General features: G+C 37.4%; 1 protein-coding gene across 1 annotated transcript in view; it reads right to left on the minus strand.

Annotated features, from left to right (window-relative positions):
- Nucleotides 1-20,911, minus strand: part of LOC111050624 (diuretic hormone receptor-like) — a 139,026-nt gene that overhangs the window by 57,838 nt on the left and 60,277 nt on the right. The window contains exon 5 of the mRNA XM_039441168.1: nucleotides 10,720-10,800. Within this exon, the coding sequence (XP_039297102.1) occupies nucleotides 10,720-10,800 (81 nt within the window). The remainder of the gene's footprint in view (nucleotides 1-10,719; nucleotides 10,801-20,911) is intronic.

Consider the following 20,911-nt stretch of genomic DNA (forward strand, 5'->3'; position numbering starts at 1 on the left):
GCCTTACGACTGTCATACTTCAGCCGGGACCGACAGTTTAAAGTGCCCATCCGATAACACGGAGAATAATAATAATTGATAAAATAGAGAACATCACCTGCTAGTGCTGACGTTACTACATGCATTCTATAAACATAACCTAGTTTACAAACTCCGAATCAGAAATTTTGTGGAAGTTGACAAAACTTCCTCCTGGAGCACTAAAGGTGGTTTTTTGTAGCAGTTTTTTTCTGTTCCTATTTCGGAACTGAGAAACATACTGGACTGTAAAGAAAATATCTGGTTCCATTACAGTGGAGTATGCTGTGATGAGAATCATAATAAATTATGTTTATTTGTTCTGCAAATAGCTGTTCACCGGATTGATTTCAAGCAAGGAAAATAGCTGAAATTGAATGACTATGACAAAAATCATAGAACCATTGCAAACGAAGACCTTGAAGATGCATGGACTCACATACAGCGCTAGTGTCGTACTTGGAATTGAAATCGGCCATTGAGGGGGCAACCTATAAGATTATCACATACCAATGCCTTTGTAATCTATAATATTACACATATATAGATATAATATATCGTGCTAAAATACCCCAATTTCGGCCTTCAATTTCAAGTAAGAGCTATCATTGGGAAGGCATAGGCATTGTGGGTCTATATCTCTTTATGGTCTTCGATTGCAAAGATAGAAAAAAACGGAGCCATCTGCTTTGTCTAATGATTAACAAGAACAGAAAATCAATTTCAATCAGGTGCTGAATTTATAACGTGAATCTCGAACAATAAGAATATCAAACAATGATTTCCATTTTCCGATTTTTCCAATCTCATTTAAATCCTATACCTTCGAATATTTGAGTACACTTTTTTATTTCATTTTAAAAACTTTGGTAGCCCTATAAAGGAAATTCAATAATTCAATTTCTCATCTGAATGGGATCCACCAGAGATTATAGAATGTACATCATAAGGTGTGTTCAGATTTACGCGCCGCGAACATAAGCAATTTTATTTTTATTTGCCAAAAAAAATACAAAAAGCTTTACAGAAAATAATTATATGTTCTCCACTTAAACCAAGATACATACATTTATTCAATTAGATATCCTTTATAATTCACTTTTAATCAGCTGATGCCAAGCTTTTTATAACTGTATCTTACCGTTTCTGTAAAAATACAGATATAGTCAGCTGATTGAAAGTGAATTGCTCATGTTCGCGGCGCGTAAATCAGTACGAACCTTTATACCCTCTGGATTTCACTCATGAATTCAGTTCATGTACGATAACAATGAATAGATTGAAATCATATAATGATATGTATAGTATCTTGTCTGGTATGAGCTACCTTATATACCGATATCCAAGTTCAAACAAAGGACTTTTCATATTATTTTATTATGCTGTATTTCTGTTGATAAGGAAGACCTGGGCTCCAAAATCGTATGGAATTATGAATACGAGGGTGCGCTGAGAGACAAACGTACACAGATTTGGCTTCGGGTGTTTTAGCGAGTGACGAGGAGGAGGAGGAGGAGGAGGAGGTGGAGGAGGAGGAGGAGGTGGAGAAGGATATGTAGGTGGTGGGAAAGGAGGTGGTGGTAGACGAGGAGGTAGGGGAATAAGGTTGATGATGACGAGAAGATGGTGGAGGAATTGGAGAAGAAGGTAGATAGATAAGTCGATGATAAGGAGAAGGTGTTGTGAGGAAAATAAGGAGGAGGGGAAATTATATGGAAGGGAGAGCGGAAGGAATAGCGGTTGGAGGGTAAATAGAAGGAGAGGGGTAGGTGTAGCAGAGAAAGGAGGAGAAGGAGTAGGACTGGGAGGAGGGAAAGAAAGAGAAAGATAAGGTAGAGAAATAGGCTGGTGATGATGAGAGGATGTTGGAGGATGATAAAAGGGAGGAGGAGGAGTAGGTGGACAAGGAAGAGGGTGAGAAGGAGAAGTAGGAGGCATAGGAGGAGTAGTAGGTGGACAAAGAAGAGAGTGGGGAGGAGAAGTAGGAGGATTAGGAGGAGTAGTAGGTGGACAAGGAAGAGGGTGAGGAGGAGAAGTAGGAGGCATAGGAGGAGTAGTAGGTGGACAAAGAAGAGAGTGGGGAGGAGAAGTAGGAGGATTAGGAGGAGTAGTAGGTGGACAAGGAAGAGGGTGAGGAGGAGAAGTAGGAGGATTAGGAGGAGTTATAGGTGGACAAGGAAGAGGGGTAGAAGGGGGAGTAGTGTGAGTAGGGGGCGTAGGTGGTGGACAAGGAAGAGGGTGAGGAGGAGAAGTAGGAGGATTGGGAGGAGTAGTGGGTGGACAAGGAAGAGGGTGAGGAGGACAAGTAGGAGGATTAGGAGGAGTAGTAGGTGGACAAGGAAGAGGGGGAGAAGGAGAAGTAGGAGGATTAGGAGGAGTAGTAGGTGGACAAGGAAGAGGGTGAGGAGGAGAAGTAGGAGGATTAGGAGGAGTAGTAGGTGGACAAGGAAGAGGGTGAGGAGAAGTAGGAGGATTAGGAGGAGTTATAGGTGGACAAGGAAGAGGGGTAGAAGGGGGAGTAGTGTGAGTAGGGGGCGTAGGTGGTGGACAAGGAAGAGGGTGAGGAGGAGAAGTAGGAGGATTGGGAGGAGTAGTGGGTGGACAAGGAAGAGGGTGAGGAGGACAAGTAGGAGGATTAGGAGGAGTAGTAGGTGGACAAGGAAGAGGGGGAGAAGGAGAAGTAGGAGGATTAGGAGGAGTAGTAGGTGGACAAGGAAGAGGGTGAGGAGGAGAAGTAGGAGGATTAGGAGGAGTAGTGGGTGGACAAGGAAGAGGGTGAGGAGGAGAAGTAGGAGGATTAGGAGGAGTAGTAGGTGGACAAGGAAGAGGGGGAGAAGGGGAGTAGTGTGAGTAGGAGGCGTAGGTGGTGGACAGGGGTGAGGAGGGGGAGAAGGAGAAGGCAGAGGAATGGGTTGAAAATGACCAGTGGATGAAGGAGTATGGAAAAAGATAGAATGAGGAGGAGGAGTAGGAGGAGAGAGCATGGAGGAAATATGGAAATGAGTTGGGGTCGAGGAGAGGATGGAGAAGAACTAAGAAGGAACAAGGAGGAAGAGAAGAAGAAGAAGGAGTTGTTGGTGGAGGAGTGAGGGGAGGAGGAGGAGAAGGAGGAATAGGATGAATAAGAGGATTAGGTGATGAGGTGGAGGAATATGGTAGTTGGTAGAGGAGAAGAAAAAGGAAGTAGCGATGAAGGATGAATAGGTGGAGGAGAAGTAGAAAGAGGAATATAGGAGGTGGAGAAGTAGGTGATGGAGAAAAAGTAGGATGATGAGGAGGAAGATAATGAGGAGGAAGATAATGAGGAGGAGGAGGAGATGGAGGAGTAGTGGAAGGAAGAGGAGGAGGAGAAAGAAGATAATGTTGAGCAGGAGGAGATTGATTGATTGAGTACTTTATTTATGTAGATATGAGATGGAAGAGTAGAAAAAGGAGGAGGGAGAGGAGGAGGAGGAGAAGGAAGATAATGTTGAGGAGGAGTAGAAGGAGGCGTAGAAGAAGGAGGAGGAGGAGAAGGAGAAATATAGTGGTGAGGAGGAGGAAAAGGTTGAGAAAGAAAAGAACGAAGTGGAAATGACCGTGATAAGTGGGAGGAGGATGAGGAGTCGATAGAGATATGCAAGACAAGGAAGAAGACAAAGAAGAAGTAGAAGAAGAAAAAGTAGAAGAAGAAGAAGGAGAAGAAGGAGGAGAAGAAGGCGAAGATAGAAAGAAGTTAGAGGAAGAAAACAATGAGGTTGAGAAAAATGTGATAAACAAGAAGTTCTCGTAGATGTAGAAGAGCTAGAATGAGAACAAAGTTAAGTACAGGGAGAAGACAAAGATGCAAAGGAAGAAGGAGTAGGAAAAGAAGAAGAAGGAGAAGAAGAGAATATTATCCTCTCAAAGAGGCCCGAGTTCACTTAAAAGTCAACAAAGCTTGAGCTCTTATGTTCTGAGTACAAAAGAAGGGATTAAGTCAGGAGATTTGCAGTAGGGAGAGAAATTTATGTAAGGGATGCCATTATTTCACCATATGTGAATAGATTATTATTTGTCCTTTGTATTCTCCAATATTATTATTTACCCCATTCAAATATATTAATGAATTCTCGCAATGCATTTGTTCTCTTCCTATACCAAGACACTCCCATATTCCAGATATTTGCATATCTTTCCTTTGTTCATATTATAGATACATTTCATATATTGAAATACGTTATACATCAGATTTATACAAATACATCGAATTTCATAGATTGTCTTCACAGCTCCTGGATTTTTTCTACTTCATGTTAATATTTTTACTTCTCCATCTATCTTTTATATTTTATTTATATTATATTATATCTATAATCTGTTATCCTATACTATTCAATGAGCCATTTCTGTTCATATGTTTAGTTGCTTTTATGTTTATATTTTCATATATCTGTACTAGCAGGTAACCCGTGCTTCGCAAGGGTCTATTTTAAAACTTGAAAAACTGATAACTTGATCGATTGGATTCGTGAAGAGTTTTTAGTTGACCTAGAACCATCCTCGGTTAATTAATAATCCATATGCAGAATTTCAAGTAAATTTCAGTCCAGTAGTTTAGACGTGATGATGCGTCAAACAAAATTTTCCAATCCCGTACGTGTATAAACCAGTTCTTTCCTTTATTATAGTATAGATAAGTTCTTCAATTTGGTACCAACATAATAAAGTGACGAAACTCAAATCTTGTTTAGAAATCTTCCTCAACTTAATGCCAACCTGACCAAATTGAACTGGTTATTAATTTTGCAAATGGTTGTAAAGTTGCCAAATTTTAACCATCTGTTTCGAAGAGCTAGTAGTCTCTCTGGATTATAGTTCTATATTAACATATGATATGTTGTATTCATGTCCCATGAATGAAATTTGAACAATAATTCCGAAAACTCTAGAAGGAAAATTGAAATTTGGGCTTCGAGGTGCACGAGACTAGTCTAATATTTTTAGAATCTATGTACAAAATTTGGAGATCTAAATCATTCCCGTTTTTCCGGTATGCAATCCACGAGTTGACATGTTTCAATGCGAACAAACACAACCCTACTCTCTCTTATTATATAGATGTGACCGGATCTCGAAAACGGCTCTTTCGATTTTCACGAAATTTGGAACATAGTAGGTTTATGATATAAAACATCTATTGCACTGGGTCTCATTTCACGAAAAACTCGCTGAAGGACATTAAAAGGATAATTCATCCTTGGAAAAACAGATGATAATTCCGTCGTCTGTCGATAACAGAATATGCGTGGGCCTGAGTGGGAGATCAGCTGTGTAATCAATCAGCTTACTCGCGATAAATATTATCTAGAAATTTTAATAGACTCGATCAAAATATTCTGATTTGTTGACATTACATGGTATATCGTTCTAAATTAGAGTTTATCATATTATTCAAAGTTAATAATTATTTTACAGTTTCAAGTGATTAGTGAGTGTTATTTTGTATTCAATTCGGTTTATGAAAAATCTAAATTAGAACTTTTCTGATTTCAAATATTTTGACTGACAATTGGACCTGAATTGAGGTGCATGGAACATAACCTACTTTTTTGATCATTTATAGTGTAAAAATCAAAATTCAGGGAAGAAACAGTTTTGGACTGTGCCTGTTAGTCCTTTCCCAATCATTTCAGAGAATTGAGTTCTGTTTATCAATAAATAAATAACAAGCGAAGTTCGCTGCACCGATATTATTATTTTTTCACAGGTGGAAATGACTGAAATATTGCAATTATTTTAAAATGCCAATGAATCAATAAGTATTATTAAACGAAAATACAAATTGAATGCTGTAATTCACACTGAAGACTTCTGCTACTGCAAATATTGACGACAGAGTAAACAGAATATTCTTGTTCTTCTTCTTCCCGGGCTGACAAATAATTATTTTATAGTAGCGCTCATCAAATTTCCATCTATCTGTTTACCTTGTTGTCAATATTTGCAGTAGCAGAAGTCTTCAGTGTGAATTACAGCATTTAATTTGGATTTTCATTCAATAATAATATTGTTATATTTTTCTGACTTTGATTTTCAATTTCATTTTGAAACTCCTTTATTGTTTCATAAGTTCACATAACATGAAAATCCACAAAATAATTTTACCATCATTCAGAAACAATAAAGCCCATAGGTATATTGCTTTTTTCAGAAACAGGTTTGTTCTTCATCTTCTTCACTATTTATTCTTCTCTCATATTTTATTCTTAATTTTTAACAAAAACTTCTCAACTATGATATTTTTTTCCTTTCCTTTCCTTTATCTTCCCTCATATTTATTCTCAATTTAAATTAAAAACTCCACCCCCTGTTTGTTTTTTCTTGCATTCTATTAGCCGTAATATATACATACATTTCTATAGTATCTCTTCTCTGAATAGGGCTACTTTTATAGAAATAGAAAGAGAAATATAAATCCCCTTCATGTTGGTATCCCCTATTAGTACCCTTTTTGAAATATTTAATCACTAAAATTAAAAAATATTGAAAATTAAATATTTCAAAAAGGGTACTAGGATTTATATTTTTCTTTCTATTTCTATAGTATTATCCACATACATTATTCATGAAGATTTTAAATAGAATTCAACTTATTATTAGTCAAATCCAAGCAATAAAACTCATCCTATTCATTTATTCAATGATGGGTGGAGGAAAACCCAATTTCCTTGTTGTCAACTGCACAAATTTCATCATTGTCAAGTTTCAAATTGATTATTGATTACTCTATCTCATTTCAGTAATGAAAAATTTCAATTTCCGAAGAAATTAGGCATTGGAATACTCATTGAAATGATTGTTCTGGAGGTAATTTCAGCTTTTCGTGTGTTTTGGAACTGAGAACTGTTTTAATAATGAGTCAAATCGATGACATTAGGAATGCTGATTGGAATGAACTTTCAAAATGAACAACTCTGTGCATGCTGGGTTGTCGTCGATGAATATGGTTTTAATCATCCTTCTCTTACTCTCTCTCTCTTTCACATTCTAACTCTCACACTCTCTCTCACTCATCCACTCACTCACTCACTCACTCACTCACTCACTCTCTTTCTCTCTCTCACTCTCTCTCTCCTGTCTTGTGTTGATGGGAATGATATTATTTTTTATCCTTCTTATTTGTATGTCTCTATTACTATATCTACCACTTTATTATGCCTACTCTTCTATTATTATCATCATCATAATTTGTACGTCTCTATTACTATATCTACCACTTTATTTTATCTCTTCTATCATCATCATCGCCTGATTTGTACGTCTCTATTACTAAATCTACCACTTTATTTTCTCTCCTCTATTATATTATCATCATCGCCTGATTTTTACGTCTATATTACTATATCTACCATTTTATCCCTCTCCTATCATCATAATCATCATAATCACCTGATCTGTACGTCTCTATTTCTATATCTATTTCTATATCTAGAGAGTCGACAATTATTTGTTGAAACACCACCGATTAATGAGGTTACATCACATTATTATACCATCGTTATTCTAATTGCATTAAATCTCTATTCTCATCGATTATTTCTTATACTTTGTAAAAATCGTTGAATAATTAGCATTACCGTCATTCAATGTGAGTTGGTGTTTAAGCCGGTAAATATTGTAACATACATGAACTCTAATCACTCTAATCCAATAACTCTAATCTAAAATAACTCTAATCTAATTTGATCTAATCTCTTCATTGACCGAGCAAAGTGAGGTCTAAGATTCAAGTCGACGGTTTGGCATTTCTCTTAATGTTTAAATGTTTGAATGTTTAAATGTTCATATGTTTATATGTTTCTATGTTGCGCATTCACGGCAAAACGCGGTAATAGATTTTCATGAAATTTGACAGGTATGTTCCTTTTTAAATTGCGCGTCGTCGTATATACAAGGTTTTTGGGAATTTTGCATTTCAAGGATAATATGGAAGGAAAAAGGAACCTCCTTCATACGCCAATATTACCGTAGAAATCAGACTATAGAATTATTCATCATAAATCAGCTGACAAGTGATTATACAGATGTGTGGAGAAGCCAGTCTATTGCTGTATTTCCATAAGGTCTATAGTTTCAATCAGGTACTTGTGGATGAGAATACTGCGTGAGATCTACTGTTCACAGAACTACTAGTATATATCTCTCCCACTCCTTTAATCTCTTTTTCACAAAAAGTTCATCTGTTCTCTCAATCAATATAATTTATTTTTCGATCACTACATCTCTCTCTCTCTCACACACCCTCTATCTCTCTTCCACCCATAGTGAGGTGACCCTCCCTCATGACCTTATGACCTTGTATCAATACATCACCCCCAATGATAATATTATTGGCTGGAAACTCCCACCAAGCATATATTATTGAAAGGAAGCTCTTACTATAATGGGTCAACAACTCTTAATCCATTAGTATGCACAGTATATGAAATCATAAATATCACTATTATTTGTGAATACAGTAAGGTCCACGTGATAATGACAGTGGAGAAAGATGGGAGAACAGTGTAGTCGATTCTCTGCTCTGATACTGTATTATCATCTGTTTATCCTTGTTGAATGAAATCTTCTTCTGCTATCTTTTCTCTATACTCAAATGAATTTGATATTCTCAACACATATTCTTCGAACCATTATACAGAAACAGTAAGTTGGACAATGATATTGACTAAGATTTAGGGCCGTTTGCACAGTATGTATAACGTCGTGTGGTGCAACTTGATTTTGTCAGTTAAAGGCTAATTGGAGTTTATGCTCCCTCTAACAACAAGTTTAGTTCCTGGTGAAACCAAGCCTAAGATTGACTTTGATATATCGACTCTCATCATTTACAAGGCAAAAAATGATACTTCTGCACGAGTTATAGTTAGTTATGAGATGATGGAAAAAGAATGATCGATAAACGATAATATCAGATGGAGTTTGGTAAATCGATTCCTTGAGGAGATTCAAACAGAACACCTGACCGAACATTATCTACTCCTTCTCCTCATCCTCCTCCTCCTCCTCCTCCTCCACATTCTGATTCTCCTCCGCCACCTTATCCTCTTTCACCACCTCCTCTTCCACAACCACCTCCTCCCCTTCATCCTTCTTTTCCATCGCCCCTTCCATTGATCCTCTCACACAATATGAGATCTTGTATCCAGCCCATTCATAACAGTTTAAGGTACAACATCAATTTAGCTGTCTTAGAATCAATAACTATGGAACTGAAGGTAAGCCTCAGCTTATTATAAATCCTTCAAGTTTACTCCATTCTCTCACGACCACACTTCTCTCTCTCTCCTCGTCGAGAGGACGAGGAGTCCTAACTTCGCCCTGATAAAGGCAAATAATTAATCAATCAATTTCTCTCTATCTCTCTCTTCCTCTGTATCCCTCTCTCTCTTTCTCCCACTCTCAAACCCTCTATCAAACCCCCTCTCATTCTCAACCTCTCTCTCTTATTTTTGGTAGAGAGTTGGTGAGGAGGATATTTCTAATATTCTTTCCGAAGAATGGACATTGATATGTCCAAAGCTCCTCCAATTTATGTAGATACATAACAATATAATTATTATCTATATTTATCATATTACAAATTGCTTTTTCATATCATATACAGTTCAATAATTATTTTCTTAGTCTATATTATGAAAATTCATCTATAATTTTGCTGTATTGTAAGCTATTGTATATAAGTGTATAAGCCAGTATATATTGTAATCTACATAAATAAAGTACTCAATCAATCAATCTCAACTCTTCCATTTCTTTGTCTCCGTAAATAAAAATACAAAGATTTGTATTATCATCAGTAAATCAATCTTTAAATTCTAGGGAAAATTAAAAAAAATCCCTCTCTTTCTCATTCACTCTCTATCTCCCTCTCACTCCCTCTTTCTCTCCCACTCACTCCCTCCATCACTCTCTCTTGGTGGAGAGTTAGTGGGAAGGATATTTCGAATATTCTTTCCGAAGAATGGACATTGATATGTCCAAAGCTCCGCCAATTTATGTAGATGCATAACAATATTATCTACAGTTATCACAAATTGCTTTTTTCATATCATACATAGTTCAATAATTATTTTCTTAGTCTATATTATGTGAATTCATCTAAAATTTTGCTGTATTGTAAGCTGTTGTATATAAGTGTATAAGCCAGTATATATTGTTGATATACAAAACAGTAGAAAACAACAGTTATCGGCTTGAGATAACAGTAAAAGTTGCGACATAAACGCCCTATACCATGGGATATCTACTTACGATATTGTTTCTCAATGGTTTTACTATTAAGCCTAGTGTATAAGCCTATTCTTCCCTTCATATCAGGTGTACAGTAGTAGCTCGATATATTTTTAACTATCAGGTAACCCGTGCTCCCCATAGGTCTATTTCAAACTTGGCAAACCAAGAACTTGTCCAGAGAAATCTTGAAGGATTCAAAAGAGGCCTATAATCATCCTCGGTAATTTAAGAATCTATATGAGAAAATTCAAGTTAATCAGTTGAGTAGTTGAGACGTGATGATGCGTCATTCGAGAATTTCCTATCCCCTACAAGTATAAGCCTATTCTTTCTTTTTTATCCATTTACATTATTTTATAACTAGCAGGTAATCCGTGCTTCGCAAGGGTCCAATTTATAACCATGGGATATCCACTTACGCTATTGTTTCTCTATGCTATTACTTACCCCATCCAATAAATATGTAAGCTCTGAGTTTGATGTTTTTGCTTGAGAATGTCTCCACCACCAGCATGTACAGATAAAGACCTGCAAAATAAACAAAAAAAAAATTGGATTAACAATAATTATAAATAAACTTGATTTGAGAACGGATTCAATATTCTGTATCAATCACAGCCAATACCCTCTCTCAAAAGAAATTTATTTTTCCTACAGTTACGTTGAAAAGTGGCCATTGCTGCACTGATTACAGAACGCAAAGAATCACTTTTCCGCTCTAGTGCGGGAAAAATTTTTCTGCACTCCAGATTTGCAACATGGCAACGCAAAATACTTAGTAGGTTATATGGAGCAACAGTGCAGCAAAATCAAAATGAAGTTGGTAACAGTGACTGCTGTGGCTGCTATAGTGAGCAGAGGTGCAACCAAGCACAACGCGCTAATTATTATTCATTATATATTATAACCAAGGACAACGAGGACTTTAGGATTTTAGGATTAAGGTTTTTATCAATAATAAAATTACACAGAAAAACATTTGATGCATTTCAGGCAATTTTACCCATAATTACCCACTTTTCATATTCATGGTACTGTAGGAAAAACTTAATGTGAAATACGTGCGCAAAGTTCCTCTGCTGCACTCAAGAAACCATTCCGCCCTCGCCTACGGCTCGGGCGTAAACGTTTCTTTCGGTACAGCAAACTGTCACTTTGCGCACTAGTTGCACAAATAACTATTCTTTGACAGAAGGATGATGAGTACTCAAGTTTCTTGGGAAGTAGGCATATGCTTTTGAAACAAAAATAATTAATATTCTCTGTTGATAGAGAATATCGGGGCGCCAAGCTTCGCCCGTCATTCTTATCTACTGATAAACAGAACACAATGATAGTGTTTATATTATATTTTACAACTGGTTATGTGTCTGGTTATGAATTTCGGGGATGCGATATTTTGATTTTCCACAGAATCACTCCCTAACTTTTTACTATCCACAGACGACGAAAGTCTCAGCTGTTTCAGCCAAGGATGAATGATCCTTTTAATGTCGTTCAGCGAGTTTTCCCAAGGATGAGACCTAGAGCAATCGAATTTTTACATCATAAACCTATTATGTTCCAAATTACGTGAAAATCGTTAAAGCCGTTTTCTTGATCCGTCGAAAATAAATAACCATATAACAATATATAAATAACCAGATATAAAAGAATCAGAATAGATTTATTTATTTATTTATTTATCACATTGTGTACACATACTTAACATGAGGAAAGGCACAACAGGCTCATGCCCAAAACTGTCCCATTTCCAATTTATACTATATACTGTCCAAATCAAAAAGTTGATTATGTCACTCTCACTTTTTAAAATACAATTTACGCTCTTCAATACTCAGATAAACGAGCAAATTTTGAATCAAATAGATACTATTAGAGTCTAGAATCGAAAAATCTGAAACAGTAACTTAATAATTATTATTCAAAAAGTCTAAATCTTGAATGAAACTAGAAATTTTTAAGCTAAAAACTTCACACTTTACGAAAAACCGATAAATAGATATACAGAAATTGCTCGCTTAATATAATAGGATTAGATAGGATGTTGAAAGCGTAAGATCATATTTTATAATAAAACAATTTTCGTAGAAGTTTTCTCTGGTATGATGTAGGAAAAGTTAGGGAAAATCTTTGCAATTTTTGAATCAATTCACCCTTTGAACCACGAGATTTTCGTGTTTGCGCTAATCTTCCCTCCTATAATTGCTTAAACCTTTTAGCCAACGTTGTAAAACTCTTCCAAAAGTAAGAATTCTCGAAAGTTCTATTTTGAGACAAGATTTTTTAAAAATTGAGAACAAAATCAAAGTTTTCAGTTGATGACCTAAAACATAGATCATCTCACTATAGTGTGGTCCACGATTTAATGGCAGTGGATAAAGATGGAAGTACAGCTTTGCCGCCTCTCTGCCTTAATTAATTCTACATTGAATTAATACAATATTCTTACATTTCTACATTGATAAAAACCGATTTGGCATCGTTGCGGAGGTAGAAAAGGATAGCGCTATCTGCGTTGTCGAATGATAGACAAGGATAGCAACACAAATGTTAGTCGAAATACTGTCACTAAAACGTGGACCTCACTATAGTCTTGTGTTATCCACCTTGGTTATGTATATCTACAGAAAAATTAGTTAAATTTCTTACAGTGAAATTTACTCTGAATTAAAAGCTCCAGTTAAATGAGAAGTATTGATGATATTCGTAAGGAAATTCCCAGATTTCTTCATAAATTTGGAGAAAATATTTCATATTCTTGAAGAAAACTCCAAATCTCAATTCCAATTTGAACCAGTGGAAAAGTATACAATAAATTTGATCTACTGTAACTTCCCATGACCTTTTTCAATGCCGATAAGTTAAGATAGGCCGTCCACTAGAACCGATTTCGTCCGAACTAGCATCGGCCGAAAACTACCGAACTCGTCCAAACGATCCCCCAACAAAGAGAGGAATAGATTCTCGTCCATTGCAAGAGGTTCATACTGCCGTGAACGGCCGTGCACGGCCGATCAATTTTCCGATCCGAATTGAATGGGATTTTCCGGCTCTATCCGGCCGAACTGACTAGTCGGGCTTAGACAACAACTAGTGTTCCTAACCTGAAATTTGTTTCACAGTCTTGTTTGTATCTACTTATTTCTCTGCCTATTACCATAGGTAAGGGAAGTATTGCTTTCCGAAAAAATTAAGGTACCCCAATTTCTGAATTTCTATACGTTTCAAGCTCCCCTGAGTCCAAAAAATTTGTTTTTGGGTTTTGGTCTGTATGTGTGTGTGTGTGTGTGTGTGTGTGTGTGTGTGTGTGTGTGTGTGTGTGTGTGTGTGTGTGTGTGTGTGTGTGTGTGTGTATGAGTGTATGTGCGTCTGTGTACACGATATCTCATCTCCCAATTAACGTAATGACTTAAAATTTGGAACGTAAGGTCCTTTCAATATGAAGATCCGACACGAACAATTTCGATCAAATGTGATTCAAGATGGCGACTAAATGGCGAAAATGTTGTCAAAAACAGGGCTTATCGCGATTTTATCGAAAACAGCTCCAACGATTTTGATTAAAGCTATACCTGAAATAGTCATCAATAAGCTCTATCAACTGCCATAAGTCCCATATCTGCAAAAATTTCAGGAGCTCCGCCCATCTATGCAAAGTTTGATTTTAGATTCTCAATTATCAGGCTTCAGATACAATTCAAACAAAAAATTCTAAGTGGAATAGATTGAGCATGAGAATCTCTACAATTAATGTCCTGTAACTATTTCACCTAAAATTAAAAATAAGCTCGAAATACGAGAGAATGTGATTATCCAAACTGCAAACTGTTGGCAACTGTTGATTCTATAAAATGATTCACTATGAAGAGGTAACTGACGTGAATTTTTCCAATGGACGACCGTGTTCGGCCGAATTAACGGCTGGCAGATTCGTCCGATCCAACGGCCGAACGGATCGGTTGAATACGGTTCTAGTGGACGGTTACCCTGAAGTGAATCCCCCTGTGAAGCTATAAGGTTTTCCTATAGTGGGGTCCACGTTATAATGGCAGTGGATAAAGATATAAGAATAGCGATGCCGATTCTCTGCATTTATTAATTATATTTCCACACTGTAAAAAACATAATTGGCATCGTTGTGGACCTACTAGGTGGACCTAGGTGAACGAAAATATCGTTGTGGACCTAGTATAAAAGGATAGTACCACCGGCTTTGTCGAATAATAGACAAGGATAGCAAAAGCAAAGTTGATCAAATACTGTCATTATAACGTGGACCTCACTATAACAACAGCCTCCCTCATATTTTAATGTATGACCTGTTTTCTATTCTTCTCTTAGAAAAAAGGGCAGAAATTATCGCAAGCACTCAAGATATTCGATTTCACTAATGAGGAACAGAAGGAGAGAGAAGGCCTCACTGATCTAATTAACATTGTCTTCTGCTCCTTCTCACCTTCATTCTTCCCCTTCTTCTTCTTCTTCTTCTTCTTCTTCTTATTCTTCTCCCTCTCCTCCTTCTTCTCATTGTTCTTTTCCTTACCCTTCTTCTCATATGCTCCCACGACTTCTTGCTCCTCTTCTCTTTTTTCTTCTTCTTTTCCTACGTCTCCTCTTTATCAATATTCTTCGTCTTTCGTCTCCAATATTCGTCCTCCTCGTCCTTCTCCTTGTCCTCTTTCTTCTCCTTCTTCTTCTCCTTATCCACCATGCCCTTCTCCTCCTTCTCTCCATCCTCCTGCTTCTCCGTCACCTCCTTATAATTCTCATCTCAATCCGCTGCCACCTCTCCCTTTCCTCCCTATCCTCCTTCTCCTTCTCCTTCTTCTCCACCAAATCATCCTCCTCATTCTCTTCTTTCTTCTTCCTCTCCTCATCATCCATGCTCACCTTCTCTACCTCCTCCCCATCATCAACCTCTTCCATCTTCTCATCTACCTCTCTCTCCTCCTTATCCTACTCCTTCTTCTTCATCACTTATCATCCTCCAGTATCTCTTACTCTTCACCTTCTCTCTCTCCCCCTCCTCCTCCAACACTTTTTTCTCCTCTTCCTCCTTTTTCGCTTCTTTCTCCTCCACCTCCTCATCATTCTCATCTCAATCCACTGCCACTTCTTCCTTTTCTTCCTTATTCTTTCTCAGTTATTTTCGCTCCTCCCCTTCTACTTCTTCTTCTTTTATTCCTTCTTCTTCTTCTTCTTCCTCTTCCTCTTCTTCTTCATCTCCTTCTTTTCCTCCCTCCACTTCTCCTTCTTCCACTTCTTCTTCTTCTTCATCTTCTTCTTCTCTTCCCTCCACTTCTCCTTCTTCTCCTTCTTCCACTTCTTCTTCTTCTTCTTCATCTTCTTCTTCTCCTCCCTCCACTTCTCCTTCTTCTCCTTCTTCCACTTCTTCTTCCTCTTCATCATCTTTCTCTTCTTCTCCATCCTCTTCCCCCTTTTCTTCTTCTTTTTTTTCTTTCTCCTCCTTCTCCCTCTTCTTCTTCTTATTCTTCTCCTCTTTCTCCTCCTTCTCCCTCTTCTTCTTTTTCTCCTCCCTCCACTTCTTCTTCTTCTCCTTCTTCTTCCTCTTCTCCTACTCCACCTTTTATTCATCATTATTACTCGTGTTTCCCTTTATTTTGTTCCTTCATCAACCCGTTACACCTTTTCATTCTCATCCTTCTCATATTTTCTTCATCACTGATATCCTCCCCCAACTACTTCTCCTCTTTCTCCTCCTTCTTTATTCTTTTCTGCTTCTCTTTCTTCTACTTTCCTTTTTTCATAATCATTCTTCCCCTTTGTCCTCATCATCCTCATTTTTATCCGCCGCCATATCTCCTTCCTTCTCACCCTCATTCTTTCTACATCTTATTCCTTTTCTCCCTTATTCTTTCTCCTTCTACCTTTCCTTCGTTTATTCCTTTCTCTCCTTCTTTTTCCACTAACTCGCTTCTATCTCATGGAGTTCATTTACAGCGGTCCATATTGACTTATTAGAGCGTGCTAAGTGAGTGCTACCCCACCAATTAACAGGTGAAGAACAGAGAGAGATGATGAGAGAGTGAGAGAGAGTAAGTAAGTGATAAAGGGAGTGAGAGAAAAGAGGGTATGAGAGAGAATTTGAGATTGAGAGTGTAGGTGAGAAAGCCCTTACAGACTCAAAGCTGTCCACCTTAAATAACACCTGGAAATTTTTCATCTTCCAAGAGTTCAGTTTTTTCGATGCTGATCGACAAGCTATACCCTTCTTCTTACCCTTTCACTCACTCTCTCTCTCTCTCTCGATTTTTGGTAGGGAGCTAGTGGGGTGGATATTTTTAATATTTTTCCCGAAGAATGGACATTGATATGTCCAAAGCTCCGCCAATTTATGTGGATACATGACAATATTATCTATAGTTATTCCTAATTGCGTTTTTCATATCTTATACAGTTCAATGATTATTTTCTTAGTTTATATCATGTGAATTTATCCAAAACTTTGCTTTATTGTAAGCTATTGTATATAAGTGTATAAGCCCGTATATATTGTAATCTACATAATTAAGTACTCAATCAATATTTCGCATCCCATGCAATATTCTTTCTAAAAAATGAAAAATTGATTTGTTTAAAGCTCCGCCAATTTATGTTGATGCATAACAATGTTGATGTTGGCTAGCCTTACATGGATACTAATCATGGGAGCACGATTGCCAAGGTGACTGTTTTGGCAACAAACTGTTTATGAAAAGATAATAAGTGAGAGTTTTATGATGAAGTAAAAGTGAATTCATGAAAAAAAACTCATGAACCATAAATAAATAGTTGCAAGAATATAATATATTACTTGTAAATATGTTATGTTATTCATCTATTTATTTATTTATTTATTTATACGTGGATACAATAACAAATCATATAAATATGATTGGGAAGGAACAACAGGCTTGGCCCAAAACTATTCCATTCCCAAATTTTGATAATTCGACCTCGTAGTAGAAGAAGGGAGGAAGAGGAATGATAGAGTGAAAGATGAGAGGTGGAGAACGAAGGTAAAACGACGTTTATGAAGAGCAGAAATTATAGCTGAGTAATGAGGAAGCTGAAAGAGAGGAGAAGAAGAAGAAGAAGAAACACGAAATGAAGAGAAAGTAGAAGACTGTGGAGAAGAAGAAGAAGAAGAAGAAGAAGAAGAAGAAGAAGAAGAAGAAGAAGAAGAAGAAGAAGAGAAGAAGAAGAAGAGAAGAAGAAGAAGAAGAAGAAGAGAAGAAGAAGAAAAGAAGAAGAAGAAGAAGAGAAGAAGAAGAAAAGAAGAAGAAGAAGAGAAGAAGAAGAAGAAGAGGGAGAAGAGGGCGAAGAAGAAGAAGAGGGAGAAGAAGAAGAAGAAGAAGAAGGGTGAAGAAGAAGATGGGGGAAGAAGAAGAAGAAGATAATCAGGAAAGGAGGAAGTTAGAAAGATGCTCGCTTCCTGGTACTCCGCTAACAAGAGTCATAATTATAATTTTTGCTGAGAAGTCAGAATGTCGAGCTTTCTTTTTTTTCGTATTTGAGAGATTTTCTCCGCCTTGAGCAGTTTTTCCACCGTATTCTAGTAGTTAAGCCATAGTTGGAGATTTTTCAACATTTTTTTCGGATGATAATTGCTGAGGGAAAAGTGAGAAGTAATAATATTCAGTTCTGAGTTGAGGTGGATTCATCTCGGATCTCCGTAGTTACATTCACGTTTATGAAGTTGGTGAAAAAGATAGGGAATAACTGTTGCCAATTTTCATTCATAATATAATAGGAGAAACTCCTTACTGTGAGTAAACTTCCCATGAATCATTGGGTATCATTATAGTATCAATTATAGTGAGATTATAGTGAATGAAGTTTTGAAGTTGAGGTAAAAAAAAATATAGGGGAACAGAACTTCGCCTCCAATGCATTCCACATTCATTTTACTGTTTTTGAAACAAATATATGACCATTTGTACAAGTTACGTGGTCATTGTTGGTATTTAGTTAATATGAATTACTGAATAATCGGTTTTTCTGGTAACAATTATTTTCTATAGTGAATAACTGTTATTAAAGTTATCGCGGTGGATCTGTTCTGATATCAATCCTTTCGAGTCAATAATTAATCAATAATCAAGGTGATGGAAGTGGTGGGGGAGAAAGAGACGAAGGAGGAGTAGAAGAATGAGATTAAGGAGGAGTCTGAGGAGGAAGAAAAGTAGGAGAATAAGGGGGAGGAGGATCGAGAGAAAAAGGAGATATAGGGAAGAAGCAGTAGAAGGGAAAGAAGGAGGTAGAGATGAAGATCGAGAAGAGGAAGAAAATACAGAAAGGGAATAGAAGAAGAAGGAGAAAAAAAAGAAGAGGGAGAAAATCAAGAGTAGAAAGGAGCAGAAAAAGAAGAACGAGGTGGAAGAGGAAGGAAGAAGGAGGAGATTAAGAAGAGAAATTGTAAAAGAAGGAACAGAAGAAGAACGAGAAGAGAGAGAAGGGAATAGAGAAAGAAAATAGATAAGGAGAGAAAGATATTTTTCAGAGAAGGAGAATAAGAGTAGAAAGGAGGGGAAAAAAGGAACGAGGAGAAAGAGAAGAAGGAAAATAACAGAAAGAAGAAGTGGTGGATATTGAGAAGAGGAGAAGGAGAAATAGAGGAAGCAGATGAATGCTTTTCAGAACTAGTGAACCGTTAAGTTTTTGTCAACAAATAGACGTTTTAATAAAGTTGGGGCTGACTTTCAAAAAGGAATAATATCTCTCTTTTGAATAGTGATTTGGACTCGTTCGAGAAGCTATGAGCTATGGTCGGATAAAAAGGTTAGTTGAGAGATTTTGTTCGGAGAAGGGGATGAAGATGGAGAAGGAGGAGGAGGAAGATAATGATTGTGGAGAGGATGAGAAAGAGGTCAAGGAGGAGAAGGAGTAGAATGAGGAGAGGGTGGAGAGGGAGGGGAAAGAGGAGAAAGAAGAGGAAGAGGAGAAAGAGAAGAAGAAGGAGAAGAAGGAAGAAGATGATGGAGTAGAGGAGGAGATGGAAGAGGATGAGGGTGATAAGGAGGAGAAGTAGGAGAAGAAGGAGAAGGAGGAGAAGGAGGAGAAGGAGGAGAAGAAGGAGAAGGAGAAGAAGGAAGAGAAGGAGGAGAAGGAGGAGAAGGAAGAGGAGGATGAGGGGGATGAGGAGGAGAAGAAGGAGGAGAATGAGGTGAATGAGGAGGAGGAGATGGAGGGGAAGGAGGAGAAGGAGGAGAAGGAGGAGAAGGAGGAGAAGGAGGAGAAGGAGGAGAAGTAGGAGAAGGAGGAGAAGGAGGAGAAGGAGGAGAAGGAGGAGAAGGAGGAGAGGAGGAGAAGAAGGAGAAGAAGGAGAAGGAGGAGAAGGAGGAGAAGGAGGAGAGAAGGAGGAGCAGGAGGAGGAGGAGGAGGAGGAGGGGTAGAAGGACAGGAGGGTGGTGGTGAAGGAGAAGAAAATGGTAAAGGGGCAGAATGAAGAATCGGGGGAAGGAGAGAAAGAGAAAATAGAGAATAACTGAGGAATTGATAGAATATGGTGGAATTGAGGAAACATGAAAGAGTATGATAGTGTATAGTAAGTCAAAAAAGGATTTTGATTGTGGAATGTAAACAAGAGCAGAGGAAGATAAGGAAAAAAGAAGTGGAGAGAGAAGATCAGAAATCATGACATTTCCTATTCACACTCAGGTTTATAGGTTATATATACCGGGTTCTTCAAGTTTTCTCACTAAAAATTTACACTTCCGCTTCCTAACTTTCTATTTTATGAAGTTTAAAATAAAGAAAACTTATTTCTAAACACAAATTCACTCTAAAAAGCTGACAAATATGAAGTTTTATCATTGACCGAGCGAAGTGAGGTCTATGATTTAAGTTGACGGTTTTGCATTCCTCTTTATGTTTATAACTTACGCATTTACGGCGAAAAGTAGTAATAGATTCTCATGGAATTTGACAGGTATGTTCACTTTTTAAATTGCGCGTCGACGTATATAGGAGGTTTTTGGAAATTTTGCATTTCAAGGATAATATAAAAGGAAAAGCAGCCTCCTTCATACGCCAATATTGGAGTAAAAATCAGACTGAAAAATTATTCATCATAAATCAGCTGTCGAGTGGATTAATAATTGAATGCAATGACGCATGCGAGTTTATATCTCTCTCTCCCTCTCTCTGATTCACTCTCTCTAACACTCCCTCTCTCGTAACACTTACGCTATTTTTTCTCTATGATGTAGCTTGGTAGAAAATCAGCTGTTGTGTGGACTATTAATTGCATGCAGTGAGGCATGCAATTTATAACTCATAGTAGCATACTATTTTTCCCCGACTTTTCTCTGCTTTCAACTCGGTATGATTTTGATGATAGCAGCATAGCTGTTTACATCAAATTATAAGCATTGTCGATACAACAACCCAAACAGCCATTAGTCGTTTATACACCGATATCTCGCCGACACAACAGGACAGGACAGAATCTACTCTGATGAACAGTATTAGAAGAGACTATGGTTGATAACTGCTCGAGGTCTACTGTTCACAGAACTACTAGTAATATTGAAGCTGAAAATTTCACACTTATGAGCATTGTCGATACAACAACCCAAACAGCCATTAGTCGTTTATACACCGATATCTCGCCGACACGACAGGACAGGACAGA

This window comes from Nilaparvata lugens, chromosome 14, assembly GCF_014356525.2.
Source record: "Nilaparvata lugens isolate BPH chromosome 14, ASM1435652v1, whole genome shotgun sequence".
NCBI lineage: Eukaryota > Metazoa > Arthropoda > Insecta > Hemiptera > Delphacidae > Nilaparvata > Nilaparvata lugens.